A 22,947-nucleotide genomic window follows, 5' to 3' on the forward strand; every position below is an offset into this window, starting at 1 on the left:
CTGGTTCAACGACACATTCGATGCATTTCTATGGGTGTTTTTGTTTCAGCGGCGGCGTTGATAGGACAGACATGTCCAGGATCATCTTCATAGGCAGCTCTTTTCTTTTTTTTGCGACTACATTCCTTGTTGACCTATTATACAAAAACCATTTTACGAATACAACAACAACTGTTAAAGTCATATCAAGGGGAAAAAAGTTTTTGCTCTCTCATTAGTAGTACGGCGTGGCCGAATATCATATTGATAATTGCCTACTTTGTATTTTCAGTTTCGCCGTTCTCGGCTGATTTCTTGGCTTGGAATACCCCAGCATTAAGGTGGGCGGGCAGTATGGGATACGAGGCTCAACTAGAACAACAACGTCATGGAAAGCAATGTCAAATCTTGATGCACATCTTAGGGCTGTGTAGCGTGATAGTGGCAACGTGCATTCCCCTTTTTTGCCTTCATTTCTCAGCTCATTTATTTTGACGTTCAGCCTCAGGGCCTAGCAGACGCACAAGTGAGCGTCAGCCTCAGTAGTAAACTCTTGGTAGTGTCATTTTTTTCCCAAGTACTAGATGCTTACTAGTCAAAGTGATGCGTACGCATATCAGTCGCCACCTCGACTTTTGCATCAGCAATCAACCGGGAGGGAGGGGGGACTGATGTTCCTTGGTGAAAAGAAAAAACAAACGGTGTTCCCCGTAGTACGACTGTTCTCAGGGTTCCCCCCCCCCCTCGTATCCCGTCGTCAGCATCCACCACCCCGTGAGCAACCAAGCCCTGCATATAATCCCCAACCCGTCAGCAAAAGTCCCGAAAACATTAGTTTCAACAATACACGCATCATATATATTTTCTTGAACGAGGTTCTTCCCAGAAGAAACACACACGTATACACTACACTACACACATATGTTTTACCAGCATCCCCGGTCCCTCCGGTTCCCCCAGTTCTCCCCCCGGCCCCTGTCTCTCCAAAAGAAAGAAAGGAAAAAAAAACTCCCCGTGAACCCAAGCTACTGAAAGCAGCTATCCGGTTGTCTTCGGATGTAAGCGGTTTCACACACCCAGTTTTTTTTGTTACTACCCCATCTACTAGTTTAAACTCCAAATGGAGGGGGGGGGGCAAGAATGCGTCTGCGTCAATGGCGCGCATCTCCTCTCTGTCTCTCTCTCTCCGTACTCCACTCTTTGCACTATTCTAAACCAACCCCCTTCAAGGTAAAGATCCGGGCTAGGAAAATAACGCAATGACCACATACGTACTCAAGTAAAGTAAAGTAAAGTAAAGTAGTAAAGTATTGTCGTACCTAGTTGCTTCGTCTTTTTTTTTGGGCATGCGCAAGCGCAAGCGCTAGGTAAGGCTAGTGAGGGGGGCAATATGGCCATGCATACTATACTTGTGTTTTATAACAAAGTTTATGGTACATGTATGTATGTATGTACATTTCCAATACTTGGGGTTTCCTTGGGGTGATTTCATCGCCGACTTTAGTGCATTTTGTGTGTGTGTGTTAGAGTACTAACAAGGGTAACGTACACTAAACAGTGTGATATTTGAGTAGTAGTGTGTTTTTTTTTCGTTTGGAGTTAGTCTGGGGACCGCGCTCCGTGTGGGTTTCAAACCTAGATTTTTTTTGGTCAAGTTGCGTATAGGGTAGTTAGGTATTTAGGTTGCGGGCTTTTCAGTTTATTTTAGTTTATTAAGCTCAGGCCCTTTCTGTTTTTCTGGCCCTTCTTTTTTATTCTTACTTCACTAACTCAAACAGAAAGAGGACACGGTTGTGGAGCTTGATGGTGGTATTTCGTATTTGGAGTTTTTATTTCCTTTTTGGTGCTTCCGAGGTATAGTGGAAACCATGCAGGGCGGTTACTATAGGGCTGGTATTTTCGGGGGTATTATTTATGGATGGGGTAAGTGCTTGGTATCGTAAGTACCTATCTTCTTCTAGTGTGTTTTGCGAGGAAAACAGGGACCCATTTGTCATATTGGGCTGAGTAGATCATTATAGCATTGCGCACTTCTGTTCAAGTGAGTACGTGTCTTCGGCAGATTACACCCATCTTGCGATACTTGATCATGGCTCACACGCGAAGAGCGCAAATTACACGCAACTACAAGCATCAACGCCATCTACGCGGCGTGTCTCTAATAGACTAGAAGACAAGTGCCGTGACGATCTGCCACTGTCGTGCTTCCCAGCCCTTTCCGCTACCCCTCCTGTGCTACGCCAGCCAAGTCGAGACTGCTTGAGATCAACAAAGGGACAAGATAGCGCTACACCAAACAACGCATCCTGCATCGGACCTGACCCCAGCCTCCCATGTCCACGTGATCCGACCCTTTTAAAGTACTCACTCGCCTGGGACCACCCACCCCTAACCCTGTCCAAACCCCACCCTCATAGTGCTTACCCTGTACTTACCTATGGCACTCCCCCATACTCCCCCGACCGGCACATTTCCTGTCTTTCCGCCGAGCAAACCGGACCCTTTTTTCTCACTAGCTAATTTGTTCTACTGCCTTCTTACCGATCTTCTCCCTTCCCGTGCGCCCTCTCGCGCCAGGGCGTAATGCGGGAAGACTGTGGGGAGGGGGGAGAAAGAGAGAAGGAGAGAACGGTGAGCACTAGAGATGAGGTAATCACCGACGTGGGAACTTGCCGAGCCGTACGTGTGTGTGGTAGGACGCCTTGGTGTGGTGCAGGTTAGGGTTTCCTGTGAAGCTGTACGTTAAGAGGCATACTAAGGAATAGTACCGGCGGCGGCGGATGTGGGCGTGCGCATGATTTCGCATCGCAACGTGTTGCTCTGCTGGGGGTTAGGCATCGTCGGGTCGTTTTTTGGCTGAGTCAAGGTTTACACATCTTCCTGGATGCCATGCAACCTGTGTTTTGTGTGAAGAGGCAAATATTGGCATTGGGAGGGGGAAGGGGGGGGGTTATCTCGCGTGTGTATGTAAGACGGGTTACAAAGTTCATTTATCTTGGTTCTGATTTACTGGGCGCTCAGCAAGAAAAATCAAAATTCGACTTAATACCGCTCTTTTTTGTTAGGTTGCTGGCTCTGGTTCGTAGGTTTAGTTCGGAAGTTAAAGTAACTTCCGTACTATTGATGAATCATGTCTACATGTGTTTGTGTACATAGCATATTTCAAGGTTTCAAACTCTAACATTGTTGTCTGGGCATGCTTAGTCGGACCAATCGCGTGGTGTGCCGTCTTCGGGTCACGCCTTTCCCCTTTAGTATACACTCTGTTCTGAGGTGAGAGAATAGCAAGACGAGTCATGCCTGTTATTGTGGCTGAACAAAGTTTACCGGTAGTTGTGTAGTGACCATGGTTGATTCCAGGATAACTACGTTTTCCTGATTTCCAAGCACAAAAATCTAAAACCAATTTGATAGGGGATCATAATTGGAGCCCTGCATGAGCCTTTTATTTCTATCTTTTTAGTTTCAGCTGGAGGGCGCATCGGGCATTGCAGGTGAGAGATGAGATTTTGACAGATCGGGCAAACTTCTTTCCGCGCACTAAATTATTCCAGGATATGCTCTACGTATGTACATAAGAAACGGTGCTTACGCGCCAAGTCATCCATGGATCTTTTCCGCATCTTAAAATCAGCTCTCGAGGGGCTGATTTATCCCAAACGATTCACAGAGTCTCACGACCCTGTATCGCTCGAATAAGCCCGACGCATTGCGAAAGCGTACTCCTTGCCCTGTACTTGCGCCATAATGGCTCAACATCACCTGACCAGATCTGGATCAAGATGTACCAGCTGAAGGAGCAAACTTACACATTGATTTATCCTGGTTACCACGTGCTCATAGTAGTTCAGTGTTGTGGGCAACGTGCCGTCCCATGTGTTCGCATATGCGCGGGCCCAGTGTTCTCGAGTCGCGAAATGCCCGTCTGACAACGCAAGTACATTTTCTTCTTCATTTCCACCCCACGCCAACCGCAACAATACTTATCATAAGTCTCCACATCCATGGATCCTGAACTTGGAAGGACGAGGTTCCCGTATCTTCAGTTGCGTCAATCTATACGTGCAGCAACATGGCACAAGCGAGGATGGTAAGACAGCCTCGTTGAATACAATCATGACTCGAAAGTCGGATAATAGAGCCAGCCCAATTGGGACGGCGCCTCATAGTGCATTTACAAACAGGGAACAAAATATCAGTGACATTCCTGTCGTGTCTTGTTCGTCCCCAAAATCAGGCTCACCGCGTTCTGGCTGACGGCAGATACGGTATACGCAAAAAGTTGCAGCGTTCCTTGGACGCCTGATAAGCGGGTCGAAAAAGAGTGGAGAGCCGGCCACTCCGACAAGGGATCCATCTGCGCGTTTTGTTACATTTGCCCTATGGTAGGGCTAGGTGCCACAGATATGCATTTCCTGGTGTCTTGCCATGTGTTTATGGTACGTAGGTCCATGCTTTTTTGGGAAGGTGGCAAGGCCCAACTATCTTTTCCTCCGATAGGGCTGGTTGGGCCAGCATCATATGCACAATTTATCAACTACTTGTTTGGATGTGCGGAAATGGAACGGTAAGAATCTGCACACTGTGTATAATGTATCGAACGATGTGGTGTCTTACTATGTAATAGTAAGCCCGCGCGGGACGATGCTGACCCGCCAGGCGTTCTACCAGAAGCTCATCATGTTTGCCTTGCGTTCGTCGTGGCAGACAAGCTTTTTCATGTCATAGTTTTAATCACACCGCGCAGCGGGCTGACCGTCATCAGCTCAAGTATGCGCGTTCAAGATGTGGTAGTACAATTCTGGATGCGGAGAAGGGCTGTGTTACTGCATCAGCGTCAATCTTCGACAAAACGGTAGACAGCTGAAACATGGCTTGGAATGACATGCAAGGCGACGCATACGCAGGGCTGACTGGTCGATCATGATTTTGGTTGATGAGCGGCCTTGCTTCCCTAATACTTTGTGTCATGAGAATAGTATCAGTGGATGGCGCCCAAGGATAGCACCTTGCGCCCGTGGAAGCTACCGTAACCAAATGTTACCATGGAGCATGGGTAGTATCCAAACGTTGTTTCATCTGAGAATGTGTACTTACGTGTCTTTGCAGCTACTGCATCATGCCTAATACTATGCGTCTATTAGAGAAGTCTCCCGGGCTGGGAACTGCCAAGAGACGCATCAACTACCGATCGCATGGAAATGGACGATCCTAGGAGCGGATATATATCCTGTGACTCGGCAATTCTAGTATCAATGTACGCCGGGATGCAAGTGGGCTGGATAGTGGGTAACTATTCGTTCGTACATAGCTGGTATGCAATATCATCTTGGCCCTACGAATAGCTTCAATGGCCGAATTACACAATAACACCAACTGGAGTAGTACATGATCGTGCAGCTCGCGTCAGGACTTGCGAAGAGTGGGGACTTGCATGTGTATAACAAGATGCGATGTTGTGTGATTGGTGCAGTCCGATAAGGGCAAACGCATGGCTACCGCGTCAAGCGCATGGGACTTTGGCAATGATTAAAAGTGAAATCAGCGAATCGCAATTTAACCTTCATCAATGCAGAGTTTCTTGAGAACGGTATGTTTCCAGATCCATCTGCTACTCTAGCGCGTGACGAAGCACCTTGTATAAGGGAGCAGTTACTATCAGCCACATGGTCAACAACCACGGGATCGAAGAGCCATACACATGATGTTTGCCCACATAACATGGCGCCTGAATTTCAAGTTTTACGAGAGTATTTCTGTGAAATTGGATCGATGGATCCGCTGCGAAATAAATGCAAAGAGCGATATCATTCTTGGTGGACATGGAGCTCTATGACTCCGGAATGGCCGCGAACTATTCCGTCAGCAGACATTCAAACACCCACAATCCAGATGAACGGTAAAACAAAACATTTCAATATGCACGACACGTGTGAATTCCAGTAAGCATGGCATTCTGTACAGCCACTAATTGCTGACTGCATTGTATGCAAAGGATCGACGACTGACAGCAGTCAGCCCTCCCAAAGTCCGTTGATAGCTGATGTATTGCTGTTGACCGCAATGTGGCTGACCATGACACGCGACTAAGGGTTACCACTGGGTACCGATGGGAAGTTCTTGGGGTCGTTCAGCCGTTCGCGATTTCTTTTGGCGATTTCTGCATTTCGGAGTTTATCCAACCTCATTTGGTAGAAGCTTCTGTGTAACGTCAGTATAATGGGGAAAGTGTCCCGAGACATGCGCACTTGTTGAGTTGGAATATACGAGGACCAAGCTCGGTTTGAGTCTTCTCCTTTGTCTTTGAAAGCTCTTTGATCTGTATTGGCAGTTAGTACAGGGAATTTAGATTCCATGATCATACTGGCCTTGTCGTCTTTGGCTTTCTCGTCCTGCTTGTCTTCATCATCTTCCTTAGCCTTTTCTTCCTTCTCTTTCTCCTTGTCCTTTTCTTTGTCCTTTTCTTTTCTCTTTTCACGTTTGAGTTGCTGCTTCTGTTCATACTCTTTCTTGACTGCTTCGATCTCGCGGTCCAACTCCTCTTGCTTTTTCTGATCGGCAACCCTCTTTACCTCCTCAGCCTCTGGCTGGCAGAACCCTCGATCAGTCAAGTGTCCAGCGCAGATGTAGAAAAAGTCCTGAATTAATATGAGCACTTATATTTCAGTTTCAGAGTCATAACACACCTTATTGGAAGGCGTAATCAAGACACTCGTGGATGGTTTGTAGCATATCCAACAAGCTTTGGCGGCATTGTCCGCGACGCGGCGGAGATGCCACACATTCTCCATTGTATTGTTCAGTTTAGAAATGTTCGCCTTGTACGTTATTCAGGGTACCGGAAGTACACGGTGCACAGGTAAACCCCTTGGGGTGTATGAGGCGGATATCGATGCCTGCGATACCGACTCAGGCTAGATTTCTTCCGCTATTCGAGTGTTATGAAGATATCAAGTTCACTCATACCTAAGTGTAATGCCCTGCTATGGTTATTGCATGTACGTAGAGATGCTCGGTGGTGATGAAGTGGCTGAGCAAGATTGGGAGATGCAAAGGTTCGAACTAGGCTTAAAATGTATTAGTCTCAGATGCTACAGGCAACTGTGACCATTCCTCATTCTCCTCTCCAACGGGGTTTTTTTTGACCCATGTTTTCGATGACTGTACGGATATATGGTCTACGAAAATTGTTTAAAGATACAATTCAACCGAAACAGATACGTCTAGTCCCGAGCACCATAAAGCCCTCGAACAACTTTGCAAGTGCGTCATCTTAACACGCTTCAATATCTAGTTTTCTAAGTTAACACTCTCATTAGACAATCATTCTCTCTCTCTAAAATCTTATCGGCAACATAGCAACATGGCTGCTTCGACGCAATTAAAGTACATTGATGTTGGTCCATATTTCACGCCTCTACCCCGCTAAACTTCTGACCACAAAATCTAGATCGGTATCAACTTCACCGATCCCATCTTCAGGGGTGAATACCACGGCACCCAACGTCACGAAAATGATTTTGAAGATGTTATTCAGAGAGCGGTCGACGCTGGTTGCAAGAAGTTTATGGTAACAGGATCTGATCTCGAAGAATCAAAGCACGCTATCGAGATAGCAAAAGCTCATCCAGGCCTCTGCTATGCTACTGTAGGCGTACATCCTTGCTCGGCAAACCATTTTGACAAGCATCCCGGCGGTGCATCAGAGCTTCTCTCTGCGCTCAAAACTCTAGCCATTGAAGCCAAGGAAGCAGGTCACGCAGTTGCTTTTGGAGAGATAGGCCTCGATTACGACCGACTTTTTCTGACGGCAAAGGAGCCACAGCTCAAGTACTTTGAGGCGCAACTGGAGATTGCGGTGGAAGTGCAGCTACCACTCTTCCTACACTCGCGTGCTGCAAGTGAGGATTTTGAGAGGTTATTGACTGCGAAGCTTGATCAGCTACCCAAGAGAGGTCTCGTACACAGCTTTACTGGGACTGCAGAAGAGATGCAGCGCCTCGTGGATCTAGGCTTTGATATTGGCGTTAATGGCTGCAGCATGAAGAGTATGTGCCTCTTTCATCTACTGTTTTGATATTTCTACAAATACTGACTAACGTTTCTTCTCAGCGGATGAGAATATTGCAGTCGTGAAACAGATACCGCTCGAGCGCCTACAGATTGAAACAGACGGGCCATGGTGCGAGATGCGGCCCAGTCACGCATCAGCCAAGTTCCTCACAGATGCTCCGCCTTTACCAAAGGCTGTCAAAAAGGAGAAGTGGGCTAAAGGTATGATGGTAAAGGGGCGAAATGAGCCAGCTACAATTCCACATGTCGCGTATGCCATTGCAAAGATTAAGGAAATCAGTGTGGAGAAGGTTTGTGATGCGTAAGTACTTGTTGTGTCCCTTGTGCCCAGGAGTAGTAACTAATGATAGTGTAGTGCTTGGAAGAACTCAGTCAAGATGTTTGGGTTGGGGGAGGCGGTGTAATACCAAAATGCCGCCATAGATGGGGTCGATTCGGTGTACGCAATGCATATGGAATATCGATTTATACAGAATGGATGTATGCCCCAAGCTCGCATGTACAAAGACTGCAAAATAGACCACGCCGAACCAGCCACCCTTTACTTCCTGTACCACATCCTGGTGATCTTGGTATGCCTCATCTTCTTCTGCAGCTGGAAGACACCGTACATGAGTGCCTCAGCGGTGGGCGGGCAGCCGGGTACGTAGATATCCACAGGTACAACACGGTCGCATCCTCTTGTGACTGAGTAGCTGTAGTGGTAGTATCCTCCTCCGTTTGCGCAACTGCCCATGGAAATGACCCATCGGGGGTCAGGCATCTGGTCATAGACCTGTCGCAGTGCTGGTGCCATCTTGTTTGTGAGGGTTCCGGCTACAATCATGACGTCGGACTGTCGCGGGGAGGCACGGAAAATGATACCGAGACGATCCTGGTCGTATCGTGGAGTAGACAAGTGCATCATCTCGACGGCGCAGCATGCGAGACCGAAAGTCATGGGCCAGAGCGAGCTCTGACGGGCCCAGTTGGCAACTTGGTCAAGTGTTGTCCTGTTGACGCAAGTCAATTCATGCTCTTTACTGTGCTTCTTGGCGCCCATTTCGATATTCAAGAGCAATTCAGAGAGAAACCACATACAATGCATATTGCATAGCACCCTTCTTTCCCTCCTGACTTGGCAAGGGCACCTCAACCCGCGCTGACTTCATTGGTGGCGGTGTTCCAGGGTTGCCGGGAATGGTGGCAGGCGACTTCATAGTCGTTGCATTGTTAGACGAGCTCGAAGATAAAAAGGCTACGCTTCCGGCGCGGAATGGCATCAAGGCCGTCGCGGGTTTGACTGTCCATGGAGTCAGTTTGGCGGGACCGGGAGCTTTTTCGGGCGTGCGGCGACAAACCTCGCAGAGCCATTGAGGCAGCAGACCTTGTCGTCGAAAGCATGTTTGCGACGGACAGCAAGGAAAGGCGTGGGCGAAGGAGTGGAGAGGCGAGATGTGGGGTGGCGGTTGAGGGAGTCGCGAAGTTGATCGATGAGGTAGGTGCATCAAAATGCTTGGCGGAAATCGATTAGTCGTCGGTTTTGTCGCCGTCTGATAGGCCGGCCAACGATCACTCCTTCGCCAACACCCTTTCGGACTACTTCGGCCAGACTACTCCGCATCCACGCCCAGGGTGCTTGAAGACTGCCGTAGTCTTTTGATATCGCATAAAAATGTCAGGTCGGGTAGGTGGTTGATGCGGTTAGGGCTCAGAGTATGTGTTGACTGTGTCTAGGTCCCGTCCATTGCTTGCATTGGCGTTGTCGGCAAGCACGTGAGTACCTCATCATTTACCCACTCCTGACCTGTTCCTATACTGAATATCGGTAAAGAACAACCCACTGCACATCTCCCTCTTTCCAGCAGAAGAGCGTGCGCCACTAGAGTTTCAGTTCCTTCTTTCATCATGTTTGGACATCTTCGAGGCTCGTCTGCCGCATAAGACAGCAGACCAGGATTTTGGCCTTTTGCAAGCAGTCGATGAGAGACTAGCTATGTATGGCTGGCTCACCAACACTGGTATCAAATTTATTATTGTCGTGGATATGGAGGGAAAACCAGCCAATCCCCTCGATAACAAGTCTGCTGCTGCTGTTGGGCTGCGAGATGCAGACATGAAACCTGTAAGCCCAATGTTCTACAGTTCAACAATCTTCTGACCTTATCTAGGCATTCAGAGCATTGCAGACGGCGTACATAAAGCTGCTCAGGAATCCGTAAGTGAAGATGCGGGGCGGCTGATGGGTTGTGACTGCTAACAACAACACCTAGGTTCTACGACCCTGATGAACATTCTCCAATCACTGCCAATTCTGAGCAAAGGATTGGCTCAACTCAGATTACAAGCCGAAAGTTTATTCAAGAAGTCAAACGGATTGCTGATGCATGGTCTCCCGGTGTTATGAGTATTTAAGCAATTTCTACTTGGGGTTACCATGACACCACATTTAATTTACAGGCGTTTAGAATCAAACCACCTTGATCCTATTCCTTTGTTTGTGGACTGATCTTTTCCATGTCCCTTGTCCGATGTTGCGACCAGTTCATGTATCGGCACTTCCCAAAAGCGCTAGCGCCGATTGCAGTATAGTCCAATGTGAGAGCAGATCACCTCGGCCATTTGATGTCGTCTTCAGGACGATGCGACACAAGTTCTACTTCCTCAAACCAATGACTACCAATGTCGTCCACCGGTGTTGCGATCACCAACCCATTGGTGCTATATCGCAGTCTCATCGCTACGCAGAAGATCCGACCTGATCCCGCTCAGCATCGCCTCGGTATGACGTCTACTATTCTGGACCCGCCAAGGACATTGTACATGTACTAACTGTGGCCATCAGCCTTGCACTTACAGAAACTCTATGATCGACTGATCGACTATGAACCGACTGTAGAGTATTCGAAACGACTGCAGCAACTTTCCCGGGCAGTTGGTTCAGATCAAAATGCTGCAGCAGCCCCAACAGATACGCATGCCAATCGCTTTGGCAGAAGGGGCGTATGGACATCGCTACTTGCCGAGAAAGAGAAAAGAGATTCAGTAGCCTTGACTCGTGTTCTAACTAGCCATGATGAGGCCATGCAGTTACAGAGCCCCAAAGGCCTTATGCTGCACGGTGAAGTTGGAACTGGCAAATCAATGCGTAAGGCTTGAGAAAGCATTTTGTAGACATGAAGGCTCACCTCTTCTTCAGTTATCGACTTGTTTCAAGAATGTCTGCCCAATCGCAAGAAGCGGCGTTGGCACTTCAATACTTTCATGCTCGATACCATTTCCCGACTTGAGCAACTTCGAATATCTAGGTCATTAGTAGCCGGCCCAGGAGCACCCAATGACGAGTATTCATTGCTTCTCGTTGCACGTGATCTGATCGAGAAGTCGCCGATTCTCTTCCTAGATGAATTTCAACTTCCAGACCGTGCCGCGAGCAAGATTTTGTCTAACCTCATGACGTCTTTCTTCCAGCTCGGCGGTGTTCTCATCGCAACGAGCAACCGCATGCCAGAGGAGCTTGCTAAGGCTGCAGGAATGGAGTTCTCACGACCAGTGCACCGTCTTAGTCGACTAGGCTGGGGCATGACCAAGAGTTCGTACATAAGGAGAGATGACGGAGCGGGGCAGCTGGGCGAGTTTTCGGCATTCCTGGAAGTACTAAGAGCGAGGTGTGAGGTCTGGGAAATGGAAGGGAAGAAGGATTATCGAAAGCTGGAATTGGAAGACGCAAAGGAAACTCCTGAACGGAGGGACAGCGTACAAGTTTCCGTGTCTGAGACTCTGGATGCTATTGATTCGGCCACGACTTTGACTGCTACTGGCGCAACGAGTACAGCAGAGGATTCTAAATCCACCGAGACTGCATCCGCCCTACCAAAGAACTATCTCATCCAGCCCCAAACTGCAGAAACCATGATTGAATTCGGTGAAGCTTTCAACTCCCTGGTTGAACAGGCAACACGCCACGAATACCCGATTCCCTGGGCTCCTGCCACATTGACTATATACAACCGCGCTCTCCACGTCCCCGCCCAGTACAACGGTGTAGCCTTCTTCACCTTTGCCGAGCTATGCGGTGCCGTGCTCGGTCCCGCCGACTACATTACGCTCGCCTCTACATACCACACCTTCATCATCACCGACGTACCCATCATGGGTCTACTCATGAAAAGTGAAGCTAGACGCCTCATCACCCTACTTGACGCCATGTACGAAGCCCGCTGTCGACTAATGATTACCGCCGCCGCTGCCCCAGATGAGATATTCTTTCCCGCACGCCCACCTTTTTCTTCAGCAACAGACGGAGAAACGCTCGATACCGACGCCGTACACCCCGAAACCTACTCTGAAATCTACCAAGATCTCAACTCCCCTTTTCGCCCAAACATTTCGTCTTACGCTGGCTCTAGTCATAACATGCTATCGGACGACGCACTTGAAGATGACCCTCCAAACCGCATGCGCAGACCCGATTCTTCGTACACGGATGAGCGCCGCTTGGGTCCTGGATCTCCTGACTTTGCCAATATCGGGGGACTAACGGGTGAAGATGAGAAATTCGCGGTTAAACGAGCTGAAAGCAGGATTTACGAAATGTGCTCAGGGAAATGGTGGGATCGTGCTGCGAACGTCGATACGATAGATTGGTGGCGCCCTCTTCCGCTGGAGAATCGGCATTGGGAACACCGCGTCTCGTCGTCTGCTGCCTATCCTGCTGCACCGACGTCGAGTACGTTGCCGCCGAATACCAAGGTCCTGTCTGCAGAAGAGCGCGAGAGAGACAGGCAGAGGGAAATGGAGGATATGTTTAAGCACGGGGCTAGTCCGTTCCGGGTGCATCCTGATGCGCCGCCAAAGTTTAGCTGGACACATGCATGGGGGATGGTGAGATGGGGGAAGAAGGCTGGGGCTTGGGGGAAGGGAGTAGAGGGATTGGGAGAGAAGGTTAAGGAGAAGATGGATGAGGGCGTAGAAGACAAGAACAAGAAGAAAGACGCATAGAGGATTAGATGGGTCTTGCTTGCTAAATGTTTCTAAGATAAAGGTACAACTTTCTTTTTCGATTCGTAAAATCATACTACATGTTCCAGTCATTCGAACCAGGGATCTAGTCACTGGATCTCGCCCTTGTTGACCACAAACGCCTCGAGCGCACTAATGGCACTCCACAGCCTGTTCTCTGCTTCCTTGAACACAACGCTCCTCGGTCCGTAAAAGACCTCGTCGGCAACCTCCTCTGGGTGACGAGGCAGGCAGTGCATGAAGCTCCAGTTGTCCTTTGCGCCGCCGCGTTTGGCTAGGTCCGAGGTGATTTGGAAGCCCTCGAATGCCTTGAGACGCTTTGCGGTTTCTTCTTCCTGGCCCATGGATACCCAAGTATCTGTCACTAGGATGTCTGCATTCTTGATGGCTTCCTCGGGTGTGTTTGTTTCGAGGAGCTTTCCTGCACGAGGAGAAGTTTGCGCTGCGTGAGAGATGACTTCGCGCATAGACTGGGGGATCTCGTAGCCCGGTGGTGTTGCGACGGCCATGTCGATGCCTAGCTTTGTAGCGCCAATGGCTAGATCGAACAGTACGTTGTTTGCGTCGCCTATCCATGCAATCTTGAGGCCCTCGAGGCCGAGCGAAGTTGCAGATGTCGAGGGGTATATCTCGGAAACTGTGAGCATGTCGGCGATAATTTGGAGGGGATGGTAGAGGTCGGAGAGCGCGTTGATGACAGGCACACTCGAATGCTTTGCGAGGTCTGCAACGTCGGAGTGGGGGCCCACACGGGCGACAATGGCGGCAGTCATGCTGGAGAGGACGAGAGAGGTGTCGTAGAGAGATTCGTTGACCTAGTCATATTGACGTTAGCGGACATGGGGGAGTAGCGGGTTTCGTAGGCAGGCCATACACCCAGCTGTATGTCGTCTTTTCCAAGGAACATGGGTGAGCCACCAAATGCTGCAATGGCGCCTTCTGTTGATATCCTGGTGCGTGTGCTCCGCTTGCTGAAGGTCATGGCAACGGTGCGCCCAGCCAGTGCCCCGCGCATGGAGTGGGGGACCTCTCCTGTCTGCTTGATGGTAGTCTTGTGGCGCTGTGCATTCTGGACAAGCGTAGTGAGCTCAGCAGGTGTAAGGTCAGCTATGGAGAGAAGATGTCGCGGCGCAAAGGGCGATGTGGGAGGTGTTGCTGGCGAGGCCGACGAGTAGCAGCGGCGCAAGCTTCGCAGAGCCGCGGTGGAAGGGCGGAAAGCGGGCATGATGTGTCAATTGCAGTGCAGGAAGTCAGAACAGGCGGTCCAGAGATTTTAAAGTGCGCAATTGCAGCGTAAGAGTCACAGAAGGCACATTACACCAGAGGAGCGACATAGTGTTTGAAGACGCTAACATTCTGACGCATGACAGTGGGGATGATCAGGAATGCTGGGGTCAGAAGGGGGCTAGCGGGCGCGGCAGACAGGCACACGTCGGCCCGCCACCCTGCTGCGCTGTGTGTGGATGTGGGCGCGTGTGGCTGAGTAGATGATGACGAGACCATGAACACCATCTCGTCCCGGCCCTTGGACTTGGACGTGGACTTGACATCTCTCTCTCCCCGTCCACTCCTCTGCCCAACATGGCTCTCGCCTGGACTCCCCTACGGCTGAAGATGGAGAACCCCGACGAGGCGTGGGGCTCCAACTCCTCCAACAATAACGATAACAACGACAACACCATTACCACCGATGCCAACACTCGCACCCCCAGCTCGCGACCCGCCTCGCACAGGTCTGCCCGTTCGTCACGATCAGCACGATCAGCACGATCAGTCCGCTCGCAGCAGTCGAGCAGGACCACCGAAGAGACACCCCTGCTGTCCCAGCAAGATGTAGACGATGACCACGATGACCATGACGATAACTGCGACGAGGCCACGCCGGCGACGCGCTCACTGCGCCAGTCGCTATGCGGCTCCGATAGGGGCGGCAACACTAAAGGCTCGATGTGGAAGAAGCGATGGCCGAGCATACTGGCCCTCATCACCCTCTGTCTGCTCGTCATCTTCATCATGCTCGGTTTTCTTGCCAAAGAGAGCATCGAAGAGTACTCGATGCAGGCTGCCACCTTCAAGCCTACCAAGCTCTCTATGGACGGCTTAACCAGCCATGGCGCAAAGATCCGCATCCAAGGAGACTTCACCATGGACGCGTCAAAGGTCAAGAAGCAGAGCGTGCGCAACCTCGGTCGCTTCGGCACATGGGTCGCCCACGAGGCTGAGACAGGCCCCTTTGACGCTGAAGTCTACCTCCCCGAGTATGGCAACATTCTGGTCGGCACTGCCAGTATCCCAGGCGTCAAGGTGGATATCAGGAACGGACACACCACACATGTAGTTTTCGATGCCACTGTGCAGCCAGGATCTCTTGACGGTATTCGCAACATTGCCGAAGACTGGATCGATGGCCGGCTGGGGCAGATACGGCTCAAGGCAAAGGCACTGGTTCCGCTCAAGTCAGGTTTGATTCACATTGGCAAGCAGCTTATTGAGCAATCTGTAGTCTTCCAGGGTGGCGATATACCCGCCCTTCCACATTACAACATCACAAAGCTCAACCTCGGCGAGGCCAAGCATGACCAGAAAGGTCTCGCTGCAGACGCAACCATAGTTGTCGAAAACGACTTCCCTGTTGACATTACGCTCCCATCCGTGGCTGTTGATGTGGGTATCCAGGGTTGCTCGGCTGACACATTTCTCATGGTCGGAACTGCCCAGACTGGCCAGCTCCACGTCAAGCCAAACTCAGATGTCAAGGTCGATGTTAACGGCAATGTCGAGAAAATCTCCAATCTCGTCACTGAAGTATGTCCCAACACCGCCAAATCACCGCTCGACACTTTCCTGGGCGACTACATGAAGGGCGAGGATTCGACCATCTACATCAACTGCTGCAAATTCCCAGACCCAACCGCACCCGATTGGGCTCGTGATCTTCTGAAAGACATCATTGTGCCTATACCATTCGTGGGCAAATCCATGGGCAACCTCATCAAAAACTTTTCTCTAGCAGACATGCATTTCAGTCTGCCCAACCCGTTTGCCGAGCCAGACACACCCGAGGCTGCGCCCAAGATTTCCGGCATCGTCAACGTCGACATTGGCTTACCCAATGAGATGAACTTCCCCATCAATGTGACTCAAGTCAAGGCCGACGCCGACATTTACTACCACAAGAAGATACTTGGAAAGCTGAACCTTGAAAAATGGCAAAAGGCAAACTCGACGCGTGTCGAGGGCCATGGTTCCGAAGGTCCTTCTCTTCTAGTCCGGTCGGTCATCAAAGACGCACCTATTAAAATTGTAGACGACGATCTGTTTAGCGAGGTTGTGCAGGCTCTTCTCTTTGGCGGCAAGTCAGTCTTGATGGATCTGAAGGCAGCTGTCAGTGTTAGTGTGGACACACCCATGGGTAAACTTGCCGTGCGAGGCATCCCAGCGCAGGGAGTCGTACCAGTCAAACGTTCGTAGCCAGTTCGTAATCCACGTTTGACTGTTTATCCTCCAGCAAGCTAACATTTTGTGTTCAGCAATCCGTCATGGCAACGACAGTGAGCCCGGTCATGGTGATGGCAAAGAGAGTGCGCTCAATGTCAAAGTTGGCAACATGGCAATCGTCGACACTTCGCCAACTTCTCTTACTATCACAGCCATGGTCAATTTTACTAACCCTACCAACTACTCGGCTACAATCCCATACTTCAACGTCAACGTCCTGGCTAATGGTTCACACATTGGCAGTGCAACGGTAAAGGACATGGAGGTGGTTCCCGGCAACAACACCAACCATCTCGTATCTCTTCATTGGGATCCCTATGAGTATGGTGGCCACAAAGGGAAAGAGATTGGCGCAGAGCTACTCTCTCAGTACATCTCAGGTAGGACCGGACGAACATACCATGGGACACGTAGCATGCTAATATGAAAACAGGCTTCAACACATCCATAACCGTCCAAGCACACGAACAGTCTGTGCCAGCCGCACCCTACATTGGCCGTCTCCTGTCACGCTTTCCCATCGAACGTCCCATGCCGCACTTGTCTACTCCCAAGAAGCCGTCTGATGGCGATGAGGATGAAGACCCAGATGACGATGGCAAATCGCACTTCATCCGCAGCACCACAATGCACCTGATCAGCAGCACTGCAGTTTTCACTCTGGCCTCACCATTCCGCTCCACGACCTTGTACCTCACCAACATGAACGCAACAGCTTACCACGATGGCCATGTGGCTGGCAAGATTCTATACGACCTACCTTTTGCCGTACCCCCGGGTCTGTCCGAATCTCCGCATCTGCCCGTCGACTGGTCGTTTGGTAGCCTGGGTTATGATGCCATCAAAAAGGCGCTTGGCGGGCAGCTCAAGCTTAGTGCATTTGCCTATGTAGGTGTACGGATTGGCGAGTGGAGAGAAAATGTTTGGTTCAAGGGGGGTAAGATTGGTGCCAATGTTAGACTTTGAGTTTACTTGACTTGAAGGTGCTGGACACGCCTTTCGTTCCTTTCATTTTTGTATAAATGCCCTCTGGATACAAGGAAGAAGATTGTGCGCCTGGATGCGTTTGTGTGTTGTACAACTGGGAAGAGAGAGGAGTTGGACTGTATTGGTAAGGGGAGGGGGTGGGCTGGCAACTTGGCGTTTTACGGATGGGACGGGTTATCTCTATCAAATTGACACACGGATATGTCAGGCATTATGGAATATGAAAATTCACTCGCACAAGACGGGCAACTGAATGACCATGGTAAACGTTCGGCACCTGTGTTTCTTGCACCTTTTAGGAGGGATACAGAAACGGCTGCACATGTTAACATGGGTCTCGCAGCTAACGTAGTTATCGAGTGCTTTTGCGCAATTGGTTCTTGGACATGTTAGTGCCACGTCGGCCATGCATCTCCAACACGACTCGAGCATAGCCCGGGACAAAGCTTAAAGCAGTGTCTAGACAAAGTTTCGTGTCAGATGCTGCAGGAGAGGGTTTGATGTGTCCTTGCGCAGTGTGACGGGTGTTGGTGTACGCTGTGCCTAGATTCACGAGAAGTTTGATTTTCTTGCCGACACTCAGGCACACACTGCCATAGGCTCGTCGAAGCAGACTCGGGGTGTTGCGATATAACGTGATGCGGAGTCTTGGCACAAGTATAAAAGCCTGTGCCGTCAGTCCCGACGGCCATGTGCGCGTATGCCCTCGAGATCCACAGGTCCACAGTCGAGTCTATAGTTCAATCTACGGCCACGGCCTAGACCCAAAGCCAACAACCGTCCAATATTGGTGTGCACGACGGCGATATAGTACTAAGCGCCTGTGCCTTGGGGATACCGGCAGCACTGCTTGTTGCCTAGTACAGTATACGAGAGAAAATCGGACGTTATTGCCTGGAGCTAGCAGTATAGTAGCCGTACGTAGGCATGGCTTGGCTTATGTCGACTGCTGTGCCCCCTCAAGACGAGGGAAGAGAAGGGCCGAAGGAGCTTCTGCCGTCAATCAAATAGCAACATGGCCCCAGAGCGAGGCGAGCACAAGGCTGTTCCCAGGCGCGGAAGATGGCGGACAGCTGTCACAGGTGAGATTGGGCGAAGCCGGCAGGATGAGCATGGAAATTGCTAGAAGCAGATATCGGCCATATTCTGGTGTCGTTGCAATGTGAAGAAACCGGCAATCGTACCCGATCCTGTCGGTCACACCAAAAGTGGGGACCTATGCGGTGGGGACTCGAGGAAGGCTGCTGATTGGATAGGCCAGGAATCCCATAAAGTAAAGCCGAGCCGCCCTCGTTCGACTTTAGCATGCCGCCTGTCATCGACGTTTCAACAATCAGCACCCTTTCAACATCGACAAATGCCTTCCCCCTCACATCGTCAACGGCGAAAGGGGTTTTTGCGCACAAAATATGGGCCACCCCACGTCCCCCAAGCCCTGCTGCAGATCAGATCGTGATGTTACCCGGTTGCGCAATGGTAAAAAAGAAAAGTACCCTTTTGCAGTTCGGCAAAAAGATTGGATGTTGCAGACATGTAAACACTCGCATGATTTCTGCATCCTCTGAGTGTTTTGTAAGCATGCAAAATACCTACCAAAAGCAAAAGCCGGCAGGGACAAAGAAGTCCAAGTTTGTTGTTGTTACAGTCTCACCTCCCTCCATCATCCTTTGCACCGAACATCCAACAATGTGCTCGCCTAGTCGGGAAGATTCGAGACAGGCAGACCAGATAGCCGCGCTGACGTCGTTGTGATGCATTGGTCTTTCGAGTTAAAGGCATGGGAAACGCCGGTGTGTGCGTGGCCCCTGACACTGGTACGATGCAAGTTGCATTGGTTTTGCGATTGTGGCTCTATTTCTCGATCCCAAGGTATTGGCATGTGCCCTCGCAAGACAGGGCCTGACAAGACCGGGTTGTTGCGGGGGAATATTCTAGTATTAAACGAGTTAAGAATGTTCAGCTTTTTGCTTTTTTGTGAATTCCTCTTTTACTGCCTTTGCAAAAACGGGTCGGCTTGCAAATAAGGTATATGAGAAGGTACCTTTTCCTGAACTACTACTTTACTTTTGCTCAATCCCTCCTCGCTGCCTCTCTCTCTCACACTCTCTCTTTTTGGCAATGGTTGTGCACAATCTCCCTGCGTTCACCGCAGGCCCAGATCCGACGTATTCTCCTCCAGAGAGTGAGACATTTCCATCTCCAGACGACCTCGGATCTCCCTGCTACGGAGACTCGTATCCCTCATTATCCGAGTACACCAGCCTAGACAGCAACAGCGGCCCCTGCTTCACTCGGCCCAGCGAACCGGTGGATCCCACCAACTCTCTCAACTGGAATGCCCCATTACCCGATGGCTTCATGAGCCCCCCCTCGGCTATAGTCTGTCCATCCGCCACCCACGGCCTACCCACCAGTCCCCAATTCGCTCCCATGTGGCAAACGGGCGTGCCCACGCCTCTCAGCACCTCGGGCGACTTCCAGCACGGCTACATATCGCCCGAATACACTGCGTCGTCAGCCTTTCCCCCCTCGGTCCCCTCGCCCCTGCCCACCCCGAGCAACCACGGCAGCCCCGCCTCTCTGTCCCCCGTAGTAGCCACCAATCCCACCCCTTCACCCCAGGATCCCATCTCAAAACCCCTCCCCCGCAAGCGCGGCCGCCCTCGCATCCACCGCCCGGCCTCGGAACCCTCAGCCATCGGTAGCAGCACCAGCCCCGCCAAGCACGCCCGAACCCAGTGCATGCCGCATACCGAGGTCGAGCGCAAGTACCGTGAGAAGCTCAACGCGGAGCTCGAGCGGTTGCGTAAGGCCGTGCCGCTTTTGCCCCAGAGCGATGCCTCGTCTGAGTCGGGAGGCGTCAAGCCCAGTAAGAGTATGGTGCTTGCTGTTGCTATTGATTACATTAAAGAGCTGGAGCGTCAGCGCGATTTGGCAGTTGAGGAGGTGGAGCGGTTGGGTGGGAAGGTCAAGTTTGGGCGGGTGGGCGGATGGCGGAGGGGGAGCGAGGATAGTTGAGTTGAGTTGAGTGCCTGCTCTCCTCCCCTTCCTCTCCCCTTTTTCTTTTTGTCCTTGAGGGAGGAAAAAAGTCGTCTTCCTTTACCTGGTTTGGTATCATCGTTTGCATACCCTCCGGCGCTCTCGACATTGAATTACTCCACTCGTTGAGGGGCAATGTGTGGAGAAACATACAGGAGCATATTTGTTTTCTCTGGGGAAAAAACTTGTGCTCCCCTCACAGAACGGGAAATCCTTCTTCAATCTATTCTTCTCTGGGACATAGAGGCGGAGAAGGGATACATTTCTTTTTTTGTATTTTATTTGAGAACACGGATACCCACTTGATTATATATCAAATTTCGAGCACATGGAGAGAGCCTTTCGCTTGGCCTCTCGAATAATAAAAAATATCAATATACATACACATATACAATGGAATTGGTGACATGGGAATGTTTGGGAGTCATGGATGATTGGTTGGGAAATTCTATTATAGAGAGGTTAGTTGAGGCGGGTCGGCCTTGCCACTAATTTAGTTTACAATCACAGACGAATTAACACTGGTCTCTGGCAGCAGAGCATGGGCGTCTGAGTACAATCAACTACTTAGTACATCTAGGTGTTCGTTTCTGGCTCAATGAAAGCACAGGATGTGTAACTAATAGGGCGCAATAATACACTCATGTAGCTTGACTGCGAGACCTCCCCCCTCCCCCCTACCCCAAATGAGTGCCCGTTTGCGCTTAATTTGCTCAATCGCAGTGACTTGAAGAGTTCAAGTGGCCCGTGAGGCTTTGTCGTCATGCAGTCTATCTGCTTAGTCACGTGCTCAAGCACTTTCACAACAACATATTACTCCGCCTCACTTGCGAAGCTCCCACACAAAACAATCAAAAATTGCGTCAAGCTTGTGCATCAAGTCTTTTTGTTATTTGAGTCTTCCTTGCATTACAACAGCCTTGTCCATATTCTGTGCTTTTGCATGGTCCTTCAGTGGGCACATATTTAATCTCACCTGGAGTGAGTGGTTATCGAAGCTTGACGGGCTTTTACCGAAACAAACCACAGAAGCCCCACAAGAATACACTCACAAAGTGAGGCCAGCACCCCTCATCAGTCGTCACTTACTATAGTGTAAAACCTCCCAAACAATCATGGGACTGGTAGGCATTGATCCAAGGACGGCACTACTGGCAATCCAATTGCAGCTTGCCGACATCCAGTCAGTTCTGCAAGACCCGAACGAAGGGGTTGATTGTATTGCCTGGAATATATTGCAGGATGAACTGGAACGCAGCTTGTTACTCTTGCAAGACCAGGCCTTTGCTATGGATCTCCTCAAAGAAGATCAAGACAATCAAGCTATGATTGATGAACTTCTTCGGGAAGAGAGGCAAGCGGAAGAGGACCACGACCTCGCGTGTAGAATTCGTGGTATAGCTAACGAGCACGTCCCATTGTCGAAGAGAGGCGACATGGTGCAACCACCGAAGGCCAATGATGAAGACCAGGACCTAAACCTAACATAAGGTGTGGACCTACGCATGGAGACATTGACGATAATGGACATTTATAAGCACATAAAACACGATATTGAATCAGCTGCCGCGTTTAACCATGATCTATACAGCGAACCTGGCCCTTCCGAGTTCAAGGGAAAAGGCAAGGGGAAGGCAGCAACTGATGGCGAGCATGCAACCCATATTTTATGTTCTGCCTGTATGGAATTGCATCCGCGCTTCGATGCACTCGAGCTTTCCTGCAAGCGATCGACAGAAGACTCCGCTCATGCTTACTGCAGGACGTGCTTGAGTGACTTGTTTCACACTAGCCTGGCAGATACTACCCTGTTTCCACCTCGGTGCTGTGGCAAATTCTTACCGATGCCTCGTTGCAAGCAACTGTGTCCACCATCACTAATGGCAGAATACGAAGACAAACAGATGGAGCTGACGACGCCGAATCCTGTATACTGCAGTAACCGAAGTTGTGCCAAGTTTATCAAGCCTTGTAATATCACCGCTGATATTGCAGTGTGCCAAACTTGCCAAAAGGAAACCTGCGCTATTTGTCGAAACCCAAGACACAATGGGGTCTGCCCAAAAGATCCATCCGTCCAGGCACTGATAGAAGTAGCCACTAAAGAGGAGTGGCAGCGATGTCCTAACTGCAGAACATTGGTCGAGCTAACTGTGGGCTGCTACCATATGCGGTAAGAACGAAGTAGAGTCTGAATTTGATCATCACTGACAATGGGGTAGATGTCGATGCGGCACGGAGTTCTGTTACATTTGCGCAAAGCCATGGAAGACCTGTCCCTGCCCTCACATGCACGCAGAGTTCGCAACAAGTAAGTAACTTGGAAGCCTTGCTTGCTTAACTTGGTGCCAAGCCAATTCAAGTAAGTCA

At 50.2% G+C, this 22,947-nt stretch overlaps 11 protein-coding genes across 11 annotated transcripts; 7 read left to right on the plus strand and 4 right to left on the minus strand.

The window, feature by feature from the left end:
- Nucleotides 1-3,643: 3,643 nt before the first annotated feature.
- COCCADRAFT_38494 (uncharacterized protein) lies at nt 3,644-4,336 on the minus strand (the record flags this gene model as incomplete). Its single annotated transcript, XM_007716114.1, has 3 exons — nt 3,644-3,751; nt 3,789-3,961; nt 4,183-4,336. 3 exons carry the CDS (start codon nt 4,334-4,336, stop codon nt 3,644-3,646), a joined length of 435 nt encoding a protein of 144 aa, XP_007714304.1.
- Nucleotides 4,337-6,065: 1,729 nt separating this feature from the next.
- On the minus strand, nt 6,066-6,770 carry COCCADRAFT_38495 (uncharacterized protein; the record flags this gene model as incomplete). Its single annotated transcript, XM_007716115.1, has 4 exons — nt 6,066-6,180; nt 6,228-6,298; nt 6,348-6,617; nt 6,666-6,770. The coding sequence occupies 4 exons, from the start codon at nt 6,768-6,770 to the stop codon at nt 6,066-6,068; spliced, it is 561 nt and encodes a 186-aa protein (XP_007714305.1).
- Nucleotides 6,771-7,342: 572 nt separating this feature from the next.
- On the plus strand, nt 7,343-8,456 carry COCCADRAFT_101355 (uncharacterized protein; the record flags this gene model as incomplete). The annotated part of the gene is made up of 4 exons (XM_007716116.1): nt 7,343-7,375; nt 7,430-8,027; nt 8,092-8,353; nt 8,408-8,456. 4 exons carry the CDS (start codon nt 7,343-7,345, stop codon nt 8,454-8,456), a joined length of 942 nt encoding a protein of 313 aa, XP_007714306.1.
- Nucleotides 8,457-8,593: 137 nt separating this feature from the next.
- Nucleotides 8,594-9,435, minus strand: COCCADRAFT_38497 (uncharacterized protein; the record flags this gene model as incomplete). Its single annotated transcript, XM_007716117.1, has 3 exons — nt 8,594-9,044; nt 9,133-9,334; nt 9,393-9,435. 3 exons carry the CDS (start codon nt 9,433-9,435, stop codon nt 8,594-8,596), a joined length of 696 nt encoding a protein of 231 aa, XP_007714307.1.
- Nucleotides 9,436-9,706: 271 nt separating this feature from the next.
- On the plus strand, nt 9,707-10,446 carry COCCADRAFT_6704 (uncharacterized protein; the record flags this gene model as incomplete). The annotated part of the gene is made up of 5 exons (XM_007716095.1): nt 9,707-9,718; nt 9,769-9,807; nt 9,866-10,156; nt 10,203-10,249; nt 10,305-10,446. The coding sequence occupies 5 exons, from the start codon at nt 9,707-9,709 to the stop codon at nt 10,444-10,446; spliced, it is 531 nt and encodes a 176-aa protein (XP_007714285.1).
- A 267-nt stretch (nt 10,447-10,713) lies between these two features.
- COCCADRAFT_101384 (uncharacterized protein) lies at nt 10,714-13,032 on the plus strand (the record flags this gene model as incomplete). Its single annotated transcript, XM_007716118.1, has 3 exons — nt 10,714-10,813; nt 10,877-11,179; nt 11,231-13,032. The coding sequence occupies 3 exons, from the start codon at nt 10,714-10,716 to the stop codon at nt 13,030-13,032; spliced, it is 2,205 nt and encodes a 734-aa protein (XP_007714308.1).
- Nucleotides 13,033-13,142: 110 nt separating this feature from the next.
- COCCADRAFT_27878 (uncharacterized protein) lies at nt 13,143-14,278 on the minus strand (the record flags this gene model as incomplete). The annotated part of the gene is made up of 2 exons (XM_007716099.1): nt 13,143-13,868; nt 13,928-14,278. The coding sequence occupies 2 exons, from the start codon at nt 14,276-14,278 to the stop codon at nt 13,143-13,145; spliced, it is 1,077 nt and encodes a 358-aa protein (XP_007714289.1).
- A 788-nt stretch (nt 14,279-15,066) lies between these two features.
- Nucleotides 15,067-17,517, plus strand: COCCADRAFT_101371 (uncharacterized protein; the record flags this gene model as incomplete). The annotated part of the gene is made up of 3 exons (XM_007716119.1): nt 15,067-16,516; nt 16,584-16,931; nt 16,985-17,517. The coding sequence occupies 3 exons, from the start codon at nt 15,067-15,069 to the stop codon at nt 17,515-17,517; spliced, it is 2,331 nt and encodes a 776-aa protein (XP_007714309.1).
- A 2,139-nt stretch (nt 17,518-19,656) lies between these two features.
- Nucleotides 19,657-20,556, plus strand: COCCADRAFT_6708 (uncharacterized protein; the record flags this gene model as incomplete). Its single annotated transcript, XM_007716096.1, has 1 exon — nt 19,657-20,556. The coding sequence occupies one exon, from the start codon at nt 19,657-19,659 to the stop codon at nt 20,554-20,556; it is 900 nt and encodes a 299-aa protein (XP_007714286.1).
- Nucleotides 20,557-21,692: 1,136 nt separating this feature from the next.
- Nucleotides 21,693-22,067, plus strand: COCCADRAFT_6709 (uncharacterized protein; the record flags this gene model as incomplete). The annotated part of the gene is made up of 1 exon (XM_007716097.1): nt 21,693-22,067. The coding sequence occupies one exon, from the start codon at nt 21,693-21,695 to the stop codon at nt 22,065-22,067; it is 375 nt and encodes a 124-aa protein (XP_007714287.1).
- Nucleotides 22,068-22,235: 168 nt separating this feature from the next.
- On the plus strand, nt 22,236-22,866 carry COCCADRAFT_52464 (uncharacterized protein; the record flags this gene model as incomplete). Its single annotated transcript, XM_007716120.1, has 2 exons — nt 22,236-22,750; nt 22,800-22,866. Coding segments are annotated over 2 exons (582 nt in total), but the record flags the coding sequence as incomplete, so codon positions are not given.
- Between the last annotated feature and the right edge of the window lie 81 nt (nt 22,867-22,947).

This window comes from Bipolaris zeicola, assembly GCF_000523435.1.
Source record: "Bipolaris zeicola 26-R-13 unplaced genomic scaffold scaffold_127, whole genome shotgun sequence".
In the NCBI taxonomy this organism is placed as follows: domain Eukaryota; kingdom Fungi; phylum Ascomycota; class Dothideomycetes; order Pleosporales; family Pleosporaceae; genus Bipolaris; species Bipolaris zeicola.